The sequence below is a fragment of the Lytechinus pictus genome, chromosome 7, assembly GCF_037042905.1.
Source record: "Lytechinus pictus isolate F3 Inbred chromosome 7, Lp3.0, whole genome shotgun sequence".
Taxonomy (NCBI): domain Eukaryota; kingdom Metazoa; phylum Echinodermata; class Echinoidea; order Temnopleuroida; family Toxopneustidae; genus Lytechinus; species Lytechinus pictus.
In genome coordinates this window covers 27084641-27102140 of record NC_087251.1, presented here as the reverse complement: position 1 = coordinate 27102140, position 17500 = coordinate 27084641, and the positions used below count along the sequence as shown (strand labels likewise).

The window sequence follows — 17500 nt, the reverse complement described above, 5'->3', positions numbered from 1 at the left end:
CTTTTACAAAATTGTTTAAAATTAGGGACACTATAAATATTGACTTAAAGACGTAAATCAATGAACGCCAATTTCATCTTAATATTAACGGAGGCGCCGAATTGGCGTTCTTATTGATGTTTATGATTGGAGAGCTAAATTACCAATCTGATTTTAAACTTAGGGGCGCCGAATTAACCCGAAAGCAAAGGACGCAGAAATCTAGCTTTCATTATTTTGTCTAGTGAGATAAACATTACGTTCATGATTATAAAGTAGTCCTTAGCTTGTTCTGTATAAATTTTAATCATACATACACGAAATATCATCATTTATTCAGGCTAATAAAATACCTTGTCTTTTTTTTTTCAAGATAAAGCTTACATAAACTTACACTTTGGTGTTCAGGATTACCCCTCCGCTAAAAAAAAGAACTGTAGCTCTTCGACTAGTTGATTTGGGAAAATAATATGTATTATCCCCCCCCCCCCATTAAATAATGCTGGGTCCAACTTTGCAATTTCGAATACGAATATATTTTGAATAAGTTTAGTACGTTATCAAAACTTGGTCAGTGTGAAGCAATATACCCAATATATATTGCGGGATATATTGATCATTATTTCTCATGTAAAATATAAGTGATTTTCTTTCTGTTATTGTATGCGCTAGAACAGTTTGTTGTTTATTACATTGATAACACCTGATACCTGCCCCCCCCCCCTCCCCGAAAGGGGAGGGCAAGGGGTGAAAGGAATGAAAGGGGGAGGGCAGTCGGGGCGACTGGCGAGCCATGGTCGGCGGCGACCCAGCAAAGCAAATATTGGTGGAGAAATCGCATGTGGAGCATATCTCGAAGCAATCGGTGGAACAGTCTGCGAAGTAGATATCGGCGGAGAAATCATTTCCGGAGAATCTGTCGTATTTTGAGTAATAAATTGTCGGCTGAGCATATACTATTTCAGCGGACTAATTGTCATGGAATGTTGAATGCTACCATCATGACACCCATGTCGACTGCACTTATATCTTCCTTTGATTACAAACAATTATCAGCGAGATATTAGACTAGAGCCTATATTGAGGGCCTATATAATATATTATATTGAGCCATTTGGGGCTCCGATTAAAATGTATCTTAGGGACCGGATATGATATCATGATAACATTTATTTGATGCTGAATACAATATATTTCTAAGCAATTTACATTGCAATTATCATTACCCCGGTCATTCTCAATTGCTACGCCTACTATTATAGGCTTTCACATCCATACCGGGTACATATTTAAAACCCGGGTGGATAGTGGCAAAGTGTGGATTGACACATTGGCAAAGGACGCTAGTCGTTAGGCTGCGTTGGGATTCGAACACACGACCCTCTGATTACAAGACGAGAGTCCAAACCGCTACACTATATACGACGCTTCCATATTATAATAATTTTCTGTCACCCGTTTCGCCACCTACTATGTGTAGTCTATTATCGAGATAAAAACTCTCCTTCCGTCTGTTCAAGGTATTTCAATGTTGAGGACTATCAATTTATTGTAGAATTCTTCTGTCCATCAATATTCATTTGTCATATCCGTCTGTAGAAAAAACCCACTATCTTGTATACCGCGGCCAGGACCGAGTGACAGTTCTCATTTCCCCTCTGTTGACTTTATTCGTTGTAAAACAATCACTATGTCACTTAAATTTGAAAATGTATCCAAGCAAGGGTAGTTCGTATATAATTTTAGGCTTTTTAGCTCAGTCGTACATTTACTTGGGTTCCATGAAATTTGCTCCGGCGACAATTGCTCTGCAATAAATTCCATACGCGAATCGAATGGCTAACTACAATCCCTAAAACTATACCCTCAAACCTAACTCTAATCCAACATAAAACCATGTTGCAAACCCTAACCATAACCCTTAATTTATACAACCCGGAGCAATTGTGGCAAGGGCAATTTAATCACCTTATGTTAATGATTACCATGTTTACATTTACAGCATATTACTGATAAACGCTTCATGACTACTCTTCGTAATTTGACATCACTGAGAGCAAGAACGCTCACTTTACTCCACCAAAATACATACCTAACATCACTAAACAGTAACGCTACGTCTATATACAACATGGTCATAGTTGAGAAAATCTGGTTGTATGAACAGGAATAAAACGCAAAAAATAGCTCCAAATAGTGCTACTAGAACTAGATTGACAACATAAAAAATGTTTAAGTATCCTCTGAGTTTAGCACGATTTCGTTCTTTCTCTGCTCGAGTTTCTCCCTCACTTTGTCGAGGGTTAGCAAGGGCCATCACATCGACACGACGGTTAGATCTAGCTTGCTTTATAGCTAGAGCAAATAACCGGGTGTTCAGGAAAGCTACTATGACGATGGGTAGAGAGAATCCAGGAAGAAGTATTCCCAAGGTGTAAAACAGGAACTGTGATGTTGATAGCTTTGTCGGTTTAATCACCCCAAAGACAGTACACTTGCTGATACTTGTCCAAGGGAAATCTTTGATAGGTAACAGAATGAAGACGTTCAAAGACAGCATCCCACCAATCAACAGAAAAACTATCATCCGACGTTTAGTGACCATGTTGTAGTATCTCAACGGATTCTTGATGAACATGAACTTATTCAGGATAATTGCACAGACTTGCCAGGCAGAAAGTTGGTAACAAAGGACGTACGTGGTTGCCAATAACAAACAACCAGATATATTCACATGAAAGTATTTCCCAAACATTAAAGTAAAGAAGAAGGTTTTTTGGACAGCAGACGATATGATATCATGAATTGCAATGAGTTTGTACAGAAGCTTATCATTCTCATTGATATCAAGGTCGCGATCACTTGCGAAAAGTACGATAAAGAATATATTCACTGTCACTTCGATCAAGACACAAATCGGTATAGACCAACCAGACGAATGGTATCAAATGTAGTCAAATGCCCTCCGCTCCCGAGAGTAGCATTTGCATCATTATCAAAGTTATTTAGGCTTAAATTCATATGAAAATGCATTTTAAAGTACCAACCGATAATGAAGTAAGAAGATACGAGATGTATACAATCCCTTCTCTGAAAGACGATGGTATTTTTGTGGAATATGTCTGTCGTGAAATAACTATGAACTTCTTTGAATTTGCGTCAATGATAGTCTCTGATGAGGAACTTTGCTTATAACTACTCGCAAAATCATTTTGCATAAAATATGCCATCACGTATCAGTTGCAAGTAAAAAGCTGTCGTTTGATTGGTTCAATGGAATACATTTGTTTTAGAGGTACTAGCAATTTTCAGTCATTATCATTACATCATGAAACATGGCCATATTGGCATTTCCAGATCGGTGCACTGTTTGTGAAACCAAAAAACTATTAGACTAATGAAATTGCTTAATTATCAAAGCGCTGATCGAGTTCTCGTACGTTTCGAGACTTGATAATTAAGTTCGTTTTTTGTCTCATCTGCATAGCGGATCGAGACTATAGGCGCCGCTTTTTCGACGGTGGCAATGGCGGCGTCGTCAACATTTAAATCTTAACCAAGATAAAGTTTTGAAATGATCAAGTAAAAAGTTTATTAGTGTCAATTTTTGTTACTAATCATTCGTGTTAATTCTTTTCATAGTCAACATTGTTGCTGTATTGAGTCGGGTAATGCAGGCGATACTGCCAGATGCATTTCACTTGTTTTATTGAAATACAGTACTCAAAGAGTTTTGCAGAGCATTGGTATATAGGAGACTCCAATACGGGCAACATATTGATCACGGACAATCGCTTTTCAGAATGAATGTGAACTTATCTATTTATTTTTTATCAGTTTTATTTAATCAGGGTTACCTCAATATACAAACTGCTGTCCTTGAGTCCTATACTCCATAACAAACTCAATATTTACGAAGAATACATAAATAAAATGGCATATACAGGTATTATATTATTACACACACGCACAAGCTCACCCACACAATTAAAAAAACAGATTACAAAAACACAGTTCTATATAATGAATATTAAATGCCAATATTGATATGCGTACAGAGTGAGAAAATAATTGAAACTGTTAACAGACAACATTAAGCTAAATTTCAGTATACAATGTGGCATTGATTTTCCGTCATGTGCATAATAACATCCAGGTTCGATAATACTGAAAGCGATCCCAACCATCTATCAAATCACTCTTTTCACCCTTCCTATAAAACTGGCGGCATCACATGTCGCCATCAAAATAAAGTACAGCGCAGTACGGTCCAGGGGCCGCGGAACCGGGGGGGCTGGGGGGGCTTCAGCCCCCCCCCCCACTTTTTCCCAAAACCGTGTACAAAAACGTAAAATTGACCATATGATTGTGATTTTTAGCATGGTCAGCCCCCCCCCCACTTTTGGCTCAGCCCCCCCACTTTGAAAACCGTTCCGCGGCCCCTGCGGTCCACTGCTATAGTCTACAACTGTAGACCCACATCTGCAGTGTGTGTATCACAGCTGATTCAAGGAGTCTGCATAACAGACTATATGTCTACTAGAGCTGCAGAGCTGTTTCTTATTAATTACCTTCATGGGAAGCCACGCAATTTATTTTTATTATCTAATCACATTATTTTATGTTTCCTTGTATTTTTATCCTATTTGCGAAATAAAGATTGAATTGAATTGAATATGTTTGATATGATGAAAAGTGTTTGATAATACCACTACCATGGGCCATGGAGCATGGTTTTGGCCATACATGCAGCTGCTCAGTGGAATGTCATATGTAAACACTGTCTGATGGCCTGAGCGAGTGTATTACATAATAACCCTGCTCATGGCTCTGTGGTTGAAGTAGGGATTATCTATACTCCTCAGGGGTCCTAAAATTTGGTTTACAGACAGATGAAGTTATCCAATGAAAGCTCTCTGAAATTTTGGGTGGGTGGGACTTATTTTGACCGTGGGAACAAGATTTCCAAAGAAGAAGCAGACTCTGAAATGGCTCGCTTCGCTCGCCCTTTCAGGCTGGTTTGCTTCGCAAACCAGCTGTAGATCCCACTTCACGAGCCATTCAGAGTCTGCATAGCAGACTAGTCCACTGCGGTGCCTCGGTGTATTTGTGTGTACTTCTTTAGAAATGGGAACATGGGTGGAAATCCCAGGGGGCAGGGGGACGTGTCCCCCTACCAAAAATAGTAGGGGGACACAATATCAAATGTTAATTCCCCCTACTATTTTTGGTCTTTTATGATGGTGATCGAAGAATACATCACTTCACAATCGAAATAATACATGTACATGTATGTATGACATGTATTTTGGACTAAATGACCTTATATTTTGGGTGAAAACCCTCTTTTTTTTTTGCTTGTCAAATTTTCCAGGCCCTGGTCGCCCCTACCTTTGGGGACAGATTTCCGCCCATGGAAAGTTGAATTGATTTGTAGATCGTTGTAACTAAATTAAAAAAAACTTCTTACATGGATCATGGACCCTTGGTAGGGTCCATTGGGGTCCATGCGTGGAGTGATTGGTCCGATGGACCGTTTTCAGTCAATTGTTTAAATTAGTCACGTCATGCAAATAAGGGTTTCCCCCTATTCTTGTATAGCCTGCCCGGAGGGGCCACTTCCATTGACGAGTGGATACCATGCGCGACCACGGGGTCTTGAAAAGCACCCTAAACACGTATTTTCCATATTCTGAAAATGCACCCCTTAACAAGTATTGGCGTGTGAAACCCTACCCTTAACAAGTATTGAAAATAAATACTATTGGCAAGTATTCACAGAATTGAGCCCCTAAACAATTAAGTACAGCGATGTATTTTCCATATTCTGAAAATGCACCCCTTAACAAGTATTGGAAACAAAACGGTACTCTTGGCAAGTATTCCCTGAAATGAACCCCTAAACAAGTACAGCGATATTTTATTGTTATGTCACGGGTCCGTCGGTCGTCGGTTTTACCTTTACACACCATTATTTCTACACCTCGCGCAAATCGGACTCTAAACACGTAGTGTTGGGGCAAAAAAGACATCCTTTATAAAACATTTTGATTTTGTTTTATCATCTCCGCATATTTGACCCTAAACACGTATATTTTTCCGAGCGAAATAGATACCCTTTTTTCAATATTTTTGTGTTTTTGACACCCTTATCACGTTACGTACGTAACGTGCCTTATCTTGAAAAAGACATCCTTTTTACGTGTTTTTTTGGTCGCGCATGGTATCCACTCGTCAATGTAAGTGGCCCCCCCGGGATCAGCCTGCTGCCTGCGGTTCAGGTTAAAATGGTGTCCGCTCCAAAACTTAATCAAGCATGTTAAAATTTCGTTCAAAATAAGCTGAAAATTGCTTATTGCAAAATCATAAAATAACTAATAGACTTTGACCTAGAGTATATTGATACCTGCAAATTCAGTTAACTTATTTGTATGGTTATTTGGGGAAAACACAGTGGTGCATGTGAAATAACGCTAAAATTCACGATCAGCATGCAGCGCAGCTGAACGTTAGCCTATAAAGGGCATGCAATACCAAGTCGTCTATACCGGTACCCTATTCACGCTGAATGATACGCGCCGTGTAAGCTAAAACAAGAACTTCGGACACGGCTATTTTGCCATCCAATATTGCAGCAAATTTCGTTCATTAATATTTCGATGCTGCAGCGTTGCCAGACTTTGCAGACTTTGAATTCATCACATAAGGACTCCATCCTCCAGATCCAGGAGCTGTTTAGTCTCCCAACATGGTAGATTCGAATCTCATAGTAGGCGTGGACGTGGGAGGAACCTACACAGACGCCGTGTGCCTTTGCGAGGGCCGTGTTATGGGCGTGGTGAAGGAACCAACCACCCAAGATGTGACTGGGGGAGTCAAACACTCCATACAGAGCCTTTTCAGAGTACTCCAGGAACAAGGTGAATGTTAACACAAGATCAGTGTTTAAAGGACAAGTCCACCCCAACAAAAAGTTGATTTGAATAAACAGAGAAATATCCAAAAAAGCATAACACTGAAAATTTCATCAAAATCGGATGTAAAATAAGAAAGTTATGACATTTTAAAGTTTTGCTTAATTTCACAAAACAGTTATATGCACATTCCGGTCGATATGCAACTGAGGGAAGTGATGACATCACTCACTATTTCTTTTGTATTTTGTTATATGAAATATGAAATATTCTTATTTTCTCCTCATTGTCCTGTGAAACAAAGTTTTATTTCTCCCTGAACATGTTGAATTACCATTGCTTAAGTTTTTATGGTTCAGTCAAGTTGGTCCTTATTGTCAAATCGGCAAAAATTGAAATAATGTATAATTTGAACTTTAAAAAACAAAAGAAATAGTGAGTGGGGGGGTTCTTCTTTTTATTTGGCAACCAGTCAATTTGACTATTTTCGCCATCATAAATATTGTATTATTCACGTTGTTTTCTTTGAAAAAAAAATATAAAGTAAAATTCAAATATTTCTTATTCTTTTTTTTTTCTTTTTCTCTTTTTCTTTTCTATTTATTAATTTTTTTATATATATATATTAATTTTTTTTTTTTTTAGGGTATCTACAGGGATTTAAAGTCGAGTAGGTGTATCTCAAAAATTAAAACCAGGGCTTTAACTAAAAATATGTTAGATATATTATAGGCCTACTAGTATAATTTACATCCAATTCTGATTAAATTTTCAGCATTATGCTTGTCTGATTTTTCTCTATTGATTCAAATCAACATCTTTCTGAGGTGAACTTGACCTTTAAGTAATACCATCCCTGGCCGTGTAAACAGTGTCACTATATTCCAGTCTTAAGTGTAGACTGTATAGTGGCAGTGGAATCTTTAATTTTCAGATGTTGATTTGGACCCACTCACACATAGCCTGGAGGCGTCTGGGGAGTGAAAGTAATATACTGTACGTATGGTCACTCCCCTAACGCCTGGCATTGTGATGTATAGAGTCCTACGTACCGAGGGAAAAGGCAACTATAAAAATGCGCCAAACTGCTAGTTATGTTTAGAATCTGAGGTCACGACTGCTGTACATGGGTAACAATATTGGTTGGCAACGTTTGGCAAAAAATGCGTAGTAATGGTTACAAAATGACGAATAAATTATATGAAGTAATAAAAGTAGAAGAGAGTTTACTTACACTTGTTGACATCGCCATCTTTGATCCTTTGTAATTGCAACCTAGTTACGTGACGCGTATAGAGGGCGGCAAAATCATGAGCGGTGCTAGATTAAAAAGTGCTAAAATGTCCCGCTTCAACCACTGAACTAGAAATACATAGAGAAAACATATTGCATCTTGCCTTCTACGGCGCGTTCTCGAACAATTGACCTAGCAAAATGGCGGCGGTCACGTGACTTATCGAGTTCGCCGGCGATGTTTTGCTTGGGTGTACACGACTTCCACGTATTTCTAGTTCAGTGGTTGAAGCGGGACATTTTGTAAACTCTCTTCTACTTTTATTACTTCATATAATTTATTCGTCATTTGTAACCATTACTACGCATTTTTTGCCAAATGTTGCCAACCAATATTGTTACCCATGTACAGCAGTCGTGACCTCAGATTCTAAACATAACTAGCAGTTTGGCGCATTTTTATAGTTGCCTTTTCCCTCAGTACGTAGGACTCTATACATCACAATGCCAGGCGTTAGGGGAGTGACCATACGTACAGTATATTACTTTCACTCCCCAGACGCCTCCAGGCTACTCACACAAGCATGCGAGGTTAGCTATACTAACCTGACACAACGCATGTCATTTGAGTATGAATTTTGACGTTTTCATTCATCACACGAATGTGAGTGAATAAAACATGCCAAAACCTTCTACATTTATTCACTACATAAATTTCAATCTAATCAACTAACTTAATTTTGAAAATATAGTCAAAATGATTTATAAAAGTGATTTTAAACGCTTACCTCCAAACTTGGCCAAGATACTCCGTCCGAAGATCCTTAATACTGCGGTGGAAATTACGCAAACAACAATCGAAATGCAAATTTTTCTAACAGTCTCGATTCAAGGCGTCGGGGCTGATGGCGCTACATCATAAAATACCGCTGAACAGCGAAAAAACGACAGGAAAAAAAAATGCTGAGCGCCTAGAACGCAATCAGCAGTACAGCTGATCCGACGTAAACAAGCAAGTTTATTAAATAATATCACCCGCCCTCTCTATGCGTATTCCGGATCAGGTGAATTAAATCCATGCCTTCTTCGACATCAAGAAAAATCATTGATATAAATTACCAGATAGACAAAGAGGAAATTAAATTGGCTTCATATGGTTTGGTAAGTTTCATATCAAAAGCTTATCTGATATAAAATCTCTCGTCTATTACTAATTAAAAAAGAATTCCCCTGAAAGTGGTGCATGTGTCGTGACAGTGGTTATCCTGTGCACGGCGGCAGAAATGCACCCATTGGTGATTTGGACCAAAAGCTTCAGTCTCTGTATTCGGTTGTTCCACTGAACCACGTTGGCTTCTCTCACATAGCAAAATGTCGGAAATTGTTAAATAAATCCCCAGAAATGACGGTTATTCCTGTAGGCCCTATATTGTTGATTCTGCATGAAAATCAAAATTTTGAATTGTATATCTAGTACCCTCTCAGTTAAAAAAAAATAAAGGATCATTTGAACATGTCTCTTATAAATTAGCTGATAAAAACATACAAGATCATATCCTGCTATTTTTAGCACATTTAATGCTTCAGAATATTTATCCCATGAGTCTGATGGGCCTGCATGATGGAAACATTAAAATATGCAAGTAAATCAGCCTTTGCAAATACTTTAAACCCTGTCGTTAAATCCCTTTGAAAATGCATGCCACTATTTCATTTCATCACTAAATTATTTTAATGCATGTGCCCCGAAACAGTTGAGGTGTGAAAGATATAAACTAAAAATGTGTTTTATTGGACAAATTTCTTGATTTTACATGATTGATCGGGTGCCCGAACAAAATGAAGTATCTTCATATTTTTGTCTTGTTTATATTAACTCTTAACATGCCATACACACTACTAATCCAACGCCACAGTGCTAATCCGATGCTAATCCTCTGTGCCAGCCACAAAACCCCCCTGTGCCACATTGATTTTGGGATCGCGAGTCGTATTCACTCCTTTCAATAGTCATGATTACAATTGCTTGTAACTCTCTAACAATTAGTTTATCCACAAAATATTGTGTAGTAAAGTTGTAGGAAATTTCATACTTCTTATAATGGTGTCCTCATTATATGGATTGGTTATTATCTTTACCGCTAAAATATGAGTTGTATCAAGTAATTCCATTTTGTGGAGTGTTTTGTATGGATCAAAAAACCTTGGTCTCTTCCCTCTCGGAGGCGGAGCCATATCTTGTAAAAAATGTAGAAATACTCGAAAAAGGTTGAATGTAAACCGCGTGAGTAAGTTGATCTGTCAGAAAGCAGAGTTCGCACTGCACACAATAGTGCTAATTACGGCATGCATGCGATGCGCAATACAATGCAAAACGGCGTAACAATGATTGTAATTCCGAATGTGCGCAGTCATGCACGAAGCAGGCGAGGGTAGAAAACAATGCAAGCACAAAGCAATCAATAGTAGGCGAGCGAGCACGAGTGTGGCATATGTTATAGTAGGATACGTAGCGTGCACGAAGCACTCAATGAGTTAAACACCTTCTCAAGCATGGAATGGACAGAAAGTTTCAGGTTATAATCTTTGTCAGTGGCCCTCTAATATCCCATTACTAAATATGTAAAGCAAATGCTCAAACTTCTATTTTAAAGTGACAATAACAAAAATTACCGGAAGTGGGTGTTAGATTTCATTTTAAATCCTAACTGCTGGAAAAGTACAATATTTCAATTATAACTGGGTAAAAATGCACTCAGTGACTACTACACTTTTTAAATATAATTATCCCAAGTAGTACTGAAAAATCTTAACTTTGGTCTGTGTTAAAACATCCACAATGCTTTTTCTGACAATTTGAAACAGGTAGTCCAACAAACTTCCGCCAGGTGAACATTGGGACCACTCACTTTGTGAACGCAGTATTGCAACGGCGTCACCTGACTCGTGTTGCCATTTTAAGACTGTGTGGGACAGCCTCACATGCTCTTGAACCATGTGTTGAATTCCCAGATGACCTCAAGCAGGTAATGACTTTTTTTTTAAGCAGGATTATTAGCATGCAGGTATAATTGCAAGGGGATGATGGAGGAGGCATTCTTTTACTATTTTGTTTTGCATGAGGACCCCATAGAGACATATGGGCCCTGTACACAAAGGTTAGTGATTAATTGCTAATTTGAAAGAACTGTCTTGATTGGTTCTTAGTCAGTCTACTGAGCAAAATGTGCATGCAACAATGATCTTGATAGGCAAATTGTGTACGATCAGTCAAAGAGTGGTCTCAACTAAATGGTTTGAAACTCAATAATATCAAGTGTGAATTTCTTCATGATTCTTCTCGCTATAGAGTAAGTAACCCAATACTGACACTAGATCTCGATGGCACTCTTGTTCACGCAACCAAAACATGTAAAAACTTAGGGGTTACTTTTGACGTTAAATTCACCTTTGAACATTTTGTTTCACAAAAATGTAGGTCAGCATCTTATGGACTGCATAAAATAGGCAAAATTCGCACCTTTTTGAATAAGACAACTACTGAGCGCCTAATTCTTGCTTTTGTTATGTGCCATTTGGATTTTTGTAATAGCTTGCTTTTTGGTCTTTCGTCTCGTCAAATTCAAAGATTACAGCTCGTTTAAAATTGAGCAGCGCGACTCGTAACACGAACAAAGAAACATGAACCAATTTCCCCAGTCTTAAAAAACTTACATTGGCTACCTATCCAATCCCGCATACACTACAAAGTACTTCTATTCGCCTACCAATGTTTCCATCAGTTTGCTCCATTGTATCTCATTGAATTGTTAACACCATATAAACCTGACAGAATGCTACGTTCAAGTAAAAAGTCATTAGTACAGGTCCCACATACTGTGACAAAGTCATATGGGGAAAGATCATTTTCACATGCAGCTGCTATTTAATGGAATAATCTGCCAAAATATCTTAGAAATATACAACCATACGAAAAGTTTAGAAATAGCTTGAAAACACATTTATTCACCATTTTGTAAACAATGTAAGAACCCAGTGCTCTCCCCTCCATCTCCACTCCTTTTGTAAAAAGCGCTTAGAGACATGCAACTTTGCTTATGTATTTTGTGCTATACAAAAACGTTTCATTATTATTATTATTATTATAAGCAGTTTCATTTAGCGATTAATCGTTAACCTTTGCGTTTTTTGGCCCTGGTCATGGAAGATTGATTTTATCCCAAATACATAACAGAAGATGGTAGTTTTCAGTTGTGCTACCATAGTTATTGAAGATGTTTCAAAGCAGCCGTGCTTCTTGCAATTCTTCAAAATTGGGTTTTATTGTTGACCCATTCGATAAAACAAATAATGCACAGGTGAATTAAAATGGCGATGTAGGCTTCTGGATAATTACCAGTGTTGTGCTACTTGCGCCATTACTTTATCAGTGTCTGTTAAGCTGTTTTCTCATTCTCAAAGACTTCATACAGAGGAAATTATGTTCTGAGAGGCAGTGGGTTAATCACTTTGGTATCATTTCTCCTGCATCTCAGGCAGTGTATGATTCTCATTACTTCTTGAATGGTGGCTTTAACTATGATGGCCAGACCATTACTAGTCTTGACTTGGACGAGGTACTGTCATGCTTGAATGAACTAAGAGAAAGAGGTATCACCAACATCGTAGTAAGCTGTGTCTTTGCTCCTGTCAATAGCGACCAAGAACTCCAGGTAAACATGAATAGGCCTTTTAATGTTTTTTTCTTATTCTCCCACTTAAATAAAACCTAATTACCAAACATGTATCTGCATGGGCAGCGGAACAGCGGGCTTGGGGCTTCAGCCTTGCCTTTTTTTCACATTTTTCAATAACCGTGTCTGAATATGTGCATATGACCATCAAATTGTGATATATTGCATGTTCAGCCCCCCCCCCTTCATTTACTTTCAGATTCATTCCGTGGCCCCTGGTCTGTTTGTGAAAATCAGTGAGAATTAATATTTATTACATCACTAGAAAGTACAACTTATTAGCATTTAAATGGTACTTTGAGTGTCTAGGACAAACACTGTTTAAAAACATTAATAAAGTAGCAGGTGGTTCACTTCCCCTGCTTACAGAGAAGACAAAAGTGTTAGTTTGAACATTGTAATCAACCCTATTGATGAAAGCTGTGTCTTTTATTTGGATTGACATTTCTCAATGTTTTCAAAGATCCCATCCAATACAAAAAGCTAATGTGGCAGTTTGTATATCACACCTACAGTATCAAAAACATGTAAGATACAAATCACAACAATGAAAATGTTATAAGCATTTTTGGCATTTGCTAGCTGAGTGTCTTGTATTAAAGAAAGTCAAGTTTATTGGGCTTAAAACATAGGCTGTATTCTGCCCCACACTGGCATAAATTGTCTGATGTCCTCCAATACAAGCAGGGTTGTGAGTACATGCATTTGCACATTGAGGAGTTTGATTTTTTTTTGTTTTCCAGATTATGAATTTGATTTGAGGTCAAATATTACCCCATCCCCTCCTTCACCTTAGACATAGTCCCTGTGTGGTTAAAGCTTTACCAAAGTATGATTAGAATTTATATTCCAACTAATTTTACTAATAAAATAAAAAGTTCATCTGTCACTAAATTTTAGAAAATTTTACTTTTTATGAGAAGTCTGTACTGCATTATTCTGCAGGGAGTAAGCATGTAGTACTTTATTAAATGCTTCATTGTTTCCAGGCTGTTTCTTTTCAATCAGACAGTCTAACAGACCATTTCCCGCATCCATCGATGCATTCAACTCATATCAGCTGATGAAATTTGGCATAAAAAACCCATTACATTATTAGTTGATATTTTATGGTTTATGAAACTTGGTTCTAGCCTATTACTCTTAGGTGTTGATTAATTAAAAAAACCAAATCCATCATTTAAGCTTATGTGCCATAATTAAAAAAACAGGGTCCTGTAACACAAAACCCAGTGATTGATTAAAAAAAAAATTATGATTGATTTATGACGGTTTTTCTGATTAACATTTAGGTTTAGTGGCATTCCTATGTTGGGTATGCCACCCCCTCAGCTTTCATACATTGTATGCATTTAGACTGAAATTTGCATATTCATGGTATACTAGTGAAAGTGAACCACTTGCAGTTTTATCAGGTTACTTCGTCTAATACCCCGTTTAGATCTGTTTCTCTCTAGTGTCACACTAGACTATCGTCTGGAACGAACACGGCATGAAATTCCTTTTCAAAACACGAGGTACACATGCGAGAGCCATTTACATTAGAACAAACGTCTGTGGTAATCGCGAGATGGGCTGTGATAGTACCTTTCCAGTGAGGAGGAAAAGCGCGCTCAATCAATTTTGAAACATTTCTATTTTTTCATCTTTTCCAACAACTCCTATGTATTTTTCTGGTTTTATTGTTATCTTCTTTTTTTCTATAATTTTTTATGTATCTCCTTATTTTAATATTTTCATCTTTTATTAATTCCCATGTATATTTTGTTCGCTCCTTCCGTTTTCAGATTCTTTTGTATTTCTATAATAATTATGTTTCATTCTTCTTTCACTCTCTTTTCTATCAAATCTTATGTATTTCTATTTTTCAATTCATCTCTTCTCCTTTCATCAATCAATTATGTATTTCATTGTTTTGAATTTTCTATCATATTTTCTTCTATTAATTATTATGTATTTCTTTGTTTTATTTTTTCTTTCATCTATTCTTCTATGGATTCTTATATATTTCTTTGTTTTGATTTTTCTCTTATCTTTTCTTCTATCGATTCTTATATATTATCTTGTTTTTATTCTTTCATCATCTATCAATTCTCATGTTTCATATTTTGTTCTCTCCTTCTTTTTTCTTTTTGATTTTATTTTTTCTTCATTCAGTTCTGTGTATTTTAATGTATTAACTCTTCTTTTATCATTTGTTCTATTAATTCTTGTGTATTACTTTTCTTCTATCGATTCTTATATATTATCTTGTTTTTATGTGTGTATTTTGATGTTTTAACTCTTCTTTTATCATTTGTTATATTAATTCTTGTGTATTTCTCTTCTTCTATCGACTCTTATATATTATCTTGTTTTTATTCTTTCATCATCTATCAATTCTCATGTTTCATATTTTGTTCTCTCCTTTTTTCTTTTTGATTTTTTTATGTATTTCTAGATGTGTTTTAATTCTTCTTTCATTCTCTTTTCTTTCAAATCTTATGTATTTCTTTGTTTTTTATTATTTTTTCTTCATTCAGTTCTGTGTATTTCAATGTTTTAACTCTTCTTTTATCATTTGTTCTATTAATTCTTGTGTATTTCTTTGTTCAGATTTTCTTTATTTCTTTGTTCTATCAATTATTTTGTATTGTTTTAATTCTTCTTTCCTTTTTCTACAAAATGTTATATATTTCTTTGTTTTCTCCTTCTGTTTTTTTTTCTATAATTTATCATGTATTTCTTTGTTTAATTTCTTCTTTCATCTCCTTAATCGATTTTCTCATGTATTCTTTGTTTATAATTACGTCTCGATTCATTTTTCATTTTTCTTCTCTTCTTTGTTTTTGTTTTCCTTTGGTCAATGTCAGTCAAGGGAGAAAGTGCATGCTGCACAACGATCAAGACCATGTGGACTTTGGTTTTCTATGCCACATTTACGCCGCGACCGTTTAGATCTACAGTCCAACAGTGGATCATGCCATGTTTTCTTGCGATTGTTCTAGACTGTCTAGAGTGTATTTTCCCTCAGATTTGTGCTTTGTGCCGAGACAGTTTAGATCTAACGACTTGCGGTAGCCTCCGGAGGCACTCTAGATTTTCCGTAGATCTAAATGGGGTATAAGTACTATTTTGGGACCACAGAAACCTGTTCGACTTGGGAGAATTCTGACTTAGAAGATGTTCTACCATGGTGCTCAAAAGTTTGTGAACCCCACCACTAAATGAACTTTATTTAAAGTGTCAAAATTCTGCCATGTTTTAGATATTTAATTGTCCTAGGTGATAAGATAATACGTTCAATAAAGTTTGTTTCTCTGGGCTCGCCGAACATTGTAGTGTCATCTTCTTCAACACTCAGCATGAAGGAGTGTATTTTGTGGTTGGGATCACTAACTTTTGAGCATAACTGTAGGTTTTTTTAAGATCTGGTCAAAAAAATTGGTTTGACTCGGGCGAGAATTAAGCTTACGGAAGGGTAGTGTATAAATGAAAGTTTACCTTTACCTATTAAGAATAATGGTGTTCTGTGATCCATCTTCATTTTCAAATTAATGTGTCATGCTCAATATTATTTATTTGGAAATTACTGTATGCATTTTATTGTGAGCTGTATTTTTATACATGTCAAAAAGTTATTTTGTGCAACGTTTTCAAAAATATTTTGAATTTTCAGGTTAGGGCTTTTATAAGAGAACATTACAAAGAGGCAAGCGTGACTCTCTCTCATGAGATAGGACAAATGGGATTGCTTGAAAGGGAGAACGCCACCATCTTGAATGAGTCACTGAAGCCGCTGTGCAGGCAAACAGTCCGTGCATTCAGTCAGGCTCTGCAGGAATTGAACATTCAATGTCCGTTCTTCATGACGCAAAATGATGGCACCATCATCAGGTGGGTTTGGTTTAAAGATGACATATTCCGTTTTACAAAATCACTTGGTTTTGTTGATTTTTGTCAGAGCCAGGATCTTTATGAGATATATGGTGATCATGAGGACGAGTGGTGGTGATGGTAGTTGTGATGGTAATGATGTTTATGATGGTAATGATGATGAAGATGCTGATGGTGATGATGATGATGATGATGATGATGATGGGGATGAAGATGAAGATGATGATGATGATGATGCTGATGCTGATGGTAATGATGATGAAGATGATGATGGTGATGATGATGGTGATGAAGATGATGATGGTGGTGATGATGATGATGATGATGATATTGATGATGATGGTAACTATGTTGATGGTGATGAAGATGCTGATTGTGATAATGATGATGATGATGATGATGAAGATGCTGATGTTGATGATGATGATGATGGTGATGATGAAGATGATGATGATGATAGTGATGATGGTGATGGTTACGATGTTGATGGTGATGATGATGATGGTGATGAAGATGCTGATCGTGATGATGATGATGATAATGGTAACATTGTTGATGGTGATGATGATGATGATGGTAACGATGATTATTATGATGATGGTGATGGTGGTGGTAATAATGATAATGGTGATGATATGATGTTGATGATGAAGTTAATGATGTCAATAGTAATAAGGAGAATTATTATGATGACGATGACATATTGATTGATAGTGTGATCATGAAAAATGATACAAGTAGTGTACTTCTCGCACTGCATTCCCA

General features: G+C 36.8%; 1 protein-coding gene across 1 annotated transcript in view; it reads left to right on the top strand.

Annotated features, from left to right (window-relative positions):
- Positions 1 to 6249: 6249 nt before the first annotated feature.
- LOC129265332 (uncharacterized) overlaps positions 6250 to 17500 on the top strand; it is a 35819-nt gene continuing 24568 nt past the window's right edge. The window contains exons 1-4 of the mRNA XM_064102369.1: positions 6250 to 6899; positions 10992 to 11152; positions 12662 to 12838; positions 16518 to 16735. Coding sequence (XP_063958439.1) covers positions 6728 to 6899; positions 10992 to 11152; positions 12662 to 12838; positions 16518 to 16735 — 728 coding nt within the window. The 5' untranslated portion in view covers positions 6250 to 6727. The remainder of the gene's footprint in view (positions 6900 to 10991; positions 11153 to 12661; positions 12839 to 16517; positions 16736 to 17500) is intronic.